Source organism: Sparus aurata, chromosome 23, assembly GCF_900880675.1.
Source record: "Sparus aurata chromosome 23, fSpaAur1.1, whole genome shotgun sequence".
NCBI classification, from domain to species: domain Eukaryota; kingdom Metazoa; phylum Chordata; class Actinopteri; order Spariformes; family Sparidae; genus Sparus; species Sparus aurata.
The window spans coordinates 25944609-25951542 of record NC_044209.1 but is presented as its reverse complement, the minus strand read 5'-3'; the positions used below and the strand labels follow the sequence as shown (position 1 = coordinate 25951542).

Sequence of the window (6934 nt, the reverse complement as noted above, 5' to 3'; positions counted from 1 at the left end):
AAGTACACAGTAAAAGTACTTAATATTCATGCAATTACTTATGGAAACAATTGTTGTTTTTTTGGCACGTCGTCCTTTACTTTGAAATCCTGAAGGATACTTTTGTGATACCTTCAGTTTATTACCTAGAATAATGACTTTATCAGCATTGTGTGTTTTATGGGTGTGATTGTGAGACTGCAGTCTGACCCACAGTCTCTGGCAGCAGGTTTCATTACGATTACCGTAAACGTTCGTGCATTTGCGCACACGCGAACCACTGCTGGCTTGACCGCAGTGCTTTTACTCTGAAACTTTCAAAATAAAAGCGTGACGGCCGTTCTTCATAATCTGTCAGCTGCCAAGAACAAGAACTGACCGTTTAGAGTTAGAATATTGTAGTGACGAAGGTTTTCTCTCATTAAACAGTATTTCGTGTGTGTTTTATAACGCGAATTAGGAAATTATGAATCAAACTAAGGCGGCTGGCGCTTCCGCTGACGTCATTTCCGTTTCTGGTCGGCCAGCAAGGAGGCGATTTTCCTGGTGACGGTAGGACATTTTTTAAAACTTTATCCAAACTGTTTTTAAACGATTGACAGGCTTTCATACGGGTGACATGTAGCATGATAGTTTATAAAATGACACGAATGTAAAGCCGTTGTTTAATATTTTAACGTTAACGGTCGGCAGTGTTGTTCTGACCTTTGCTAATGCTAGTTAGCTCTGTTTTGCTAACAGTCAAATGCTGACAGTAGCTCAACTGCTGCCAAATCACTCGGGAGGACTGTGGAGAAGGACACAGAGAGGACACTAGTTACTGTATTTGTCTGCGTGACATACAGTAAAATAAGTTTCTTACCTGTAAGGGGAACCACCGTTTAGCTTGTTATTCATTCAAAGAGGTTAAGATTTAAATACATTGTCAGTAGCACCAAAATCTGGGACACGGAAGTGTATTTGGAGCAATATCACCAAAGAGAAGCTCATTAAAGTGTCATAACCGTCAACATCTTATATTTTTCTGTCTCCTCCAGTCAACACTGCCTGAAAACATGTCTGGGAGACGAGCTACCCTGAAGGCCATTGACTGGCTGGCTTTTGCAGAGAGGGTTCCGCCCAACCAGAGGACCATGTTCAACGCCCTGAAGACACGGAGCGATGCTATTGCTGCAAAGTCTGTATATCTGTTACAAACCATTTATTATTTTAACCCTGAGAAATCCTTACTTTTCCTCCATTACCTACACCACCATTTCACTTCAGAGTACACAGTAATCTGTAGTGTAGAGTACTGCAGAGTACTTGAGCGCATATTTTTAAGCAAATTTAGCAGGCATTACATACACAAAATGTTGGCAATACACCTTTTTTTAATGCTTTCTTCTGCATGCCAATAACAACTAGCTGACAGCTCTAAAGTGCCTGTTATTGTGGGTTATATGTGTAGTAGTCATAGATATCTTGTTTTATTTTGAAAGCCCAGTTTAAGTGTTTCTAACCAGGTGATCTGTGTTCACAGGCTCCGCTCTCTGCCAGAGAAACCTGCCGCCATTGACTGGAGCTACTACAAGTCTGCTGTGGCTAATACAGCCATGGTGGATCAGTTTGAAAAGCAGGTGACTGATTACAAACTTCACATTTAAACGTTTGTACTGACTACGTTATTATCAGGCTCAGCGCTGGCAGTGAGACCATAACTTTTCTTTGCGTCTCCTTTCAGTTCAACGCACTGAAGATCCCTGAGCCTGCGGACACTCAGACGGCTCTCATCAACGCTCAGGAGGAAAAATCAGTGAGTGTTACCCACTGAGTTTTTCCTGCAGTTAAATATGAGCTGTGTCATTTAAAATCATATCGTCTGAAGGTTTATTTGATTTATTTTGTTGTTCGGATCACAAACAAAGTGCTGGCAATGGATGCTAAATCTATTTTTAATGTGTTTTTCTTTTCGTCTTCCAGAACGCAGCAGCTGTTGCCTACGTCGAAGCTTCCAAAACCCGTATCGCAGAGTATGAGAAACAGGTGAGGATTATAAACGTACAAGCTTCTATCTTTATCCACCCCTGCCTGTGTGTACCTTTTTAATACAGGGGTTGGAAGTTCAGATCTACAGTCTGGATGGTCACAGTACAATTCACATGATGAACTAATAGAGTTTTGACATTTGCTGAATTGATTCAGTATCTTAGGTGATGAGAATTGAGAGTGAACAAGTATTGAAACTCTTCTAAGATAAAAATCTGGCCCGCTGTCTTAATCTACTTGAAACACTTAATCAAAAATCCTCGTTTTGTAAAAATGCTCTGCTCTTTTTTCTTCCCCAGCTGGACAAATTCAAGAACATGATTCCCTTCGACCAGATGACCATCGAAGATCTGAACGACACTTTCCCGGAAACGAAGCTGGACAAGGCCAAACATCCTTACTGGCCACACAAACCTATTTCTGATCTGTAAATTCACCATCCTGACTCTATTCTCTAAAATGTATCTTCCACCAAGAGAAAAACCTGTATGTGTTTAAAAGTCTAATTTCATCTGTTCAGGAGGTTAGAAAAGAATGACTATGAATGTTGGAAAAACATGACGTGTGTTTTGTTTCTTCCTGGTTACACTCCTGCGAGTAAACCCCAAATAAAAACTGCACTATTTTCTCCGTCTTTGTGATCAGTGAAATGAGCTAAAAGGTCGTCAGTGTTCACAGGCCCTTTTCTAAACAACCTCGCAGACCCCTCGCAGGCAAAACAACTGTTATTTTACGACTGGATTTCTCCTCCCAGGCGTCCTGAACTGAATTTGATCCGTTGGACTGTGTTTTCTTTCTAAATTTGGTATGAAATATCTTCCAACGCTCAGTGAAAAAGCCAAGCCCGCGTGGACACACTGATGAGTTTTTAAGTACACACTCGGCCAAGTCGCTCTCAGCAGAAAGCAAGAGTTTGGTTTCCTTCCCTCGCGGGGTCCCTGTTGTCTTTGGTACAGTGATTCGTAGTTGTCAGTTTTGTGCATCAGCAGGCCAGAAGAACTCGTGTTTATTTACTCACGTCTGCAGGTAGAAACGGCCTCACGCGCTGCCTTGTAGTGGAAACGTCACTGTTGAGTTAAGACAGATTGAAGCCATCCGTCAGCGTGCGAGCAGCAATGATCGCAGCTCCAGCTCTCTCTTTATGCAGTGTCAGTCTTGTTCAGGCTTTGTTATGACTACAGCATAAATCTACATTTCACCACAGCGGGAAATTTGAGCGGTCTCTCTGGGATCAGAGCGAGACTTTAAACATAAAGCCCACTCGGAGCTCTCACTGCACTGTTATTATGGCTTTGGCTTGTGGGCTAATACTGCGCATGACTCTGGTCCATCGGTTCAGGCATGATTGTGATAAGTAGAGGATTGTACTGCGGCCTCTCAGCCTTGTTATTGTCTAATCATTCACCATAAATGAGGAGAGAACATCGTCCTGCAGGGGGCAGCAGCGGTCTGATTAAGAGAGACTTGTTAACTGTTTCAATCCAGATTAAATTCATTTAATCAGGCCGGTGTTATTCTGAGGAGTGAGAATTTTACTGTGGTTGTCAAAGTGGGAAAATGTCATAAATTCAGACACTTGTCTTTAAACTAAAGGGTGGATTTGGAAACCGAAAGATCTTGTTGCAGACGATGAAAGTAAGTCTTCTTATAATGCAATTTATGGGGGTTTTAGGAGAAATTACAAATAGATTTTAAGTGAAAACGACCTCTATTTTCTAAATACTGAAGAAAACCAGTTTAAACTTAGTGAGAACTTTTATTTCTGATGCCTCTGTCTAATAAACAAACAGGACCATCTGTGAGGTGGCTGGATATTTCTCAGGTTGGATAAGTCATTAAAATTAAACTTTTTATTTTATGAGCTGAGGATGATTTGAGGAGTTTCATCCTTGTCGTCTTTTGTCTGAAGGTGGCAGCAGATTTGACAAGAAATCACAGTTAATTTCAATCTGTTTGGAGAATAAACGGTGCTTCCTGTTAAAATGATTTAGATCTTTTGATTTAATCGGCAAACCCGTGATTTAGCACCTCGTCAAAGTTAAGCAACAACAGCTTTAAATATATAATCTGTTACCATTTTACTTACATTATCCCAAACACAGAGAAATCTCATTTTATTCAGTCGACATGTGTTTCATTTGGTCACCTGTCGCTTTAAGAGTCACAAAGCGAGGAAGGAAATTAAAGTGAAAGTGAGTTTAACAATAAAATCATCAAACTACATCTTCTGCGTTCACTGGTGTGATTGAGGGACAGAAATTACACGGCAAATGTTTTAAACGACTCGTGAAATCCGATTTTAAGTTTTATTTTGTAACGATGGTTTCTTGTGTTTTTCTTACATACAGCAGATCTTGCATGGAGTCGATACAGCAGCTTTTTAGTGAGCTGAAAACAACTCGATCGCTTCAGTCGTCCATGTTTTCTAAACTTCCCAATCCTTGTTTAAGGCCAGACCGAGATACCTCTGGTGACATCATCAGGGTCATTTCTTCTTCAGCCGTGATCCACAGGAGACACAACACAGCTGTCTGCAAGTCAGTTCGAATGACTCCAGCAACACAAAGACAGTCAAAGAACACTGATCTGATTATCTAACAGCATCATGTGGACGTGTCTTTAATTAAAAGGCTTGTTGGAATCACACCAGCAGGAGTGGAGGTGGAAAAAAAAATACTTAAGACTTCTTTCAGCAGCTTCACATTTTTCAGATGGCGAGGCGTAAGAAGATTTCTGTCAGCACGCTGTGAGGGTTACCGCCACCCCGCTCTCTGATTTCCCCCACTCAGACGTGTTACGCATTCCACACTAAAGCGGCGATAATCCCTCCCAAAAGTCTCCGCGTTATATCATAACCGGGCTGCACTCGTCTCATGATTATTCTGCCGCACCGGCTTCTCGAACAGGCTGCGACTCGAAGAGAACTGAATAAATATCCGTGATATTTAATCGATTTGTCGCGTTTGATTTTAAAGAAACAACCGTTTTTTTTTTTCTCTCTGTCGTCTCTTTGCAGAGAGCTCGGCCTCAGTGTTAATTAATCAGGTTGACCTTTGACCTGTTGGAGTGCAGGCAGGTTTTCTCGCTACACAACGGGGTCCTGAACTCTAAATTAAGGGTCGCCGTCTGTCACCTGTGCGTTTTGTGACCCCCCCCCGCGGCTCTACTTTCCCCCGGCTCAGCCATTTCTCCTCCCAGCTGACCGCTCAGCTGTTGCGACACTTGTCCGCTCGATAACTGTTGCCATAACTCAGAGCTCCACGCGCTCGTTTACAGCCCGTAATGATTTTATAATGAAGTCCGCGTCTGATTGGACCCCAGAATATCTGACTCTGAGATGATTAAAGTGTTTGTTTTTTTTAAATCCAATCAATGTGCGAGCTGTTTATGAGTTGGAGGCTAAATTCCTCCGATGCTGTCCTGAATTAGGCCGCGCTGTCGTCAGGGGTTGGATTTCCATCAACATGTCGGAGAGGCACATTCGTATGATTTAACAGCTTTTATTGATCTTTTTAAGTCATCAGTCGCATGAATTTACAGCTTTTATTGATCTTTTGAACGTTCCTTTTCTGGCCACAAAAAGATCAATAAAAGCTGTTAAATCATGCGACTGATGACTTTAAAGAAGGAATTCGATTGACAGAGACTTAGTCTGAATAAAACTTTGTAAACTTCATCGCCTGAGAGATTTGTCATTTCTCCCACGATCCCACGCTTCATACGTCGTCCGTTTGTGGTCACATAAAGGAGAGATTTACACGTGTGATTTCATAATATCTGAGTCAGATCGAAATCCTCTAGTCAACAATAAAAAAAAAAACAAAACCGACATCACGTGAAAATGAAACAGCAGAATGACGCATCCGTTCCATCTTCTGCTGAGTCCGCCTCGTTGAGAACCGATCCATCATTCTCTGTCCCGGAAAAACAAACAGCTCACATCCGCTTCTGTGTGCAAATCTTAAGTGTTCGCTTCCTACCTATCCATCACACCGCCCATTATGCTCCTCGTTTAGACGTCCATCAGACGTCACATGTTCAATTACGCAATCCATCACGCTCTCACACTTGTCCCGCCATTGGCTGATGATCTTTGTCATCCCACAAAGCCCCAAAAGATGTGCGTTTCCTTTTCGAGGCTAGAGGGCACGCCCCGTCTCCTCCAGACTCTTAATGGCTGAATTCAGACAGGAACCTTTTTTTTCTTCCTCTTCTCATCGAAAAGGCCAGGACACAGGTCACAGGTCAGAGTGGGGGTGGGGTGGGGGTCGGCCTGGTTGCCAGGGAGGAGTTCACCGGCGAGGCAAAGCCAATGGTGCTCACTGGACTGTGCAAACGGGCCTGAGAGCAGCTCGCATTATCACAATCGCACAAGCAGCGAGCGCCGATGAGCGACAACGCGCTCATTCACAGCCGAGATGAAGTCGAGAGAGCCGCAGAGACGGGACGGGCTTTTGTTATTGTGATGGAGTTCTGTCACGGTCCGATCACAATGCATCGTTCTACCCCGGGTCGAGTTATGATGGAGGGTAGTTCATACGGTGTGTTTCAGCATTTATAAGCGATGACCCACTGGATGTGTTTAACAAGATGTTTGGACAATTTCTAGCTATTTTGTGGCGAAAGAACCAGGTAACAAGAGACACAAGTCATTGTTTCGAGGACTTGCGACTCAACTCGACAGAAAATAAACGACTTGAAACTCGATTTAGAAGTTCGTTTACCCCCAAGACAAACTAACTTGGGACGTACCTGAGACTTGGATGTCTGCCGATCAACAAATGATGACAAATGACCAGTTTGAGAGGGATTAGATTGGAGTTTACGGCTCCGTATTGCGCAAAGTCGGGTGTTCTGAAGGTTAAAGACGCTGACAAGTGTATTCACAAAGAGATTGTTAGATTAAAGGATACATAACCTGATGCAC

The 6934-nt window shown here is 42.8% G+C and overlaps 1 protein-coding gene across 2 annotated transcripts; it reads left to right on the top strand.

Moving 5' to 3' along the window:
- The first annotated feature begins 374 nt into the window (after positions 1-374).
- atp5pd (ATP synthase peripheral stalk subunit d) lies at positions 375-2637 on the top strand. Of its 2 annotated transcripts, none has more exons than XM_030406410.1 (6): positions 375-531; positions 1017-1156; positions 1502-1598; positions 1703-1774; positions 1942-2004; positions 2307-2637. In XM_030406410.1, the coding sequence occupies exons 2-6, from the start codon at positions 1035-1037 to the stop codon at positions 2436-2438; spliced, it is 486 nt and encodes a 161-aa protein (XP_030262270.1). In that variant the 5' UTR covers positions 375-531; positions 1017-1034; the 3' UTR covers positions 2439-2637. The 2 variants fall into 2 exon arrangements, with proteins under 2 accessions (XP_030262270.1, XP_030262271.1); XM_030406411.1 differs by lacking the exon at positions 375-531 and adding an exon at positions 822-843.
- The last annotated feature ends 4297 nt before the right edge of the window (positions 2638-6934 follow it).

Bases quoted from the DNA above. Each gene is read 5' to 3' on its own strand.
- atp5pd (XM_030406410.1), top strand. From the start codon at position 1,035: ATGTCTGGGAGACGAGCTACCCTGAAGGCCATTGACTGGCTGGCTTTT. The intron at 1,157-1,501 runs GTCTGTATATCT...CTGTGTTCACAG, and splicing joins AGCGATGCTATTGCTGCAAA to GCTCCGCTCTCTGCCAGAGA. The intron at 2,005-2,306 runs GTGAGGATTATA...TTTCTTCCCCAG, and splicing joins TCGCAGAGTATGAGAAACAG to CTGGACAAATTCAAGAACAT.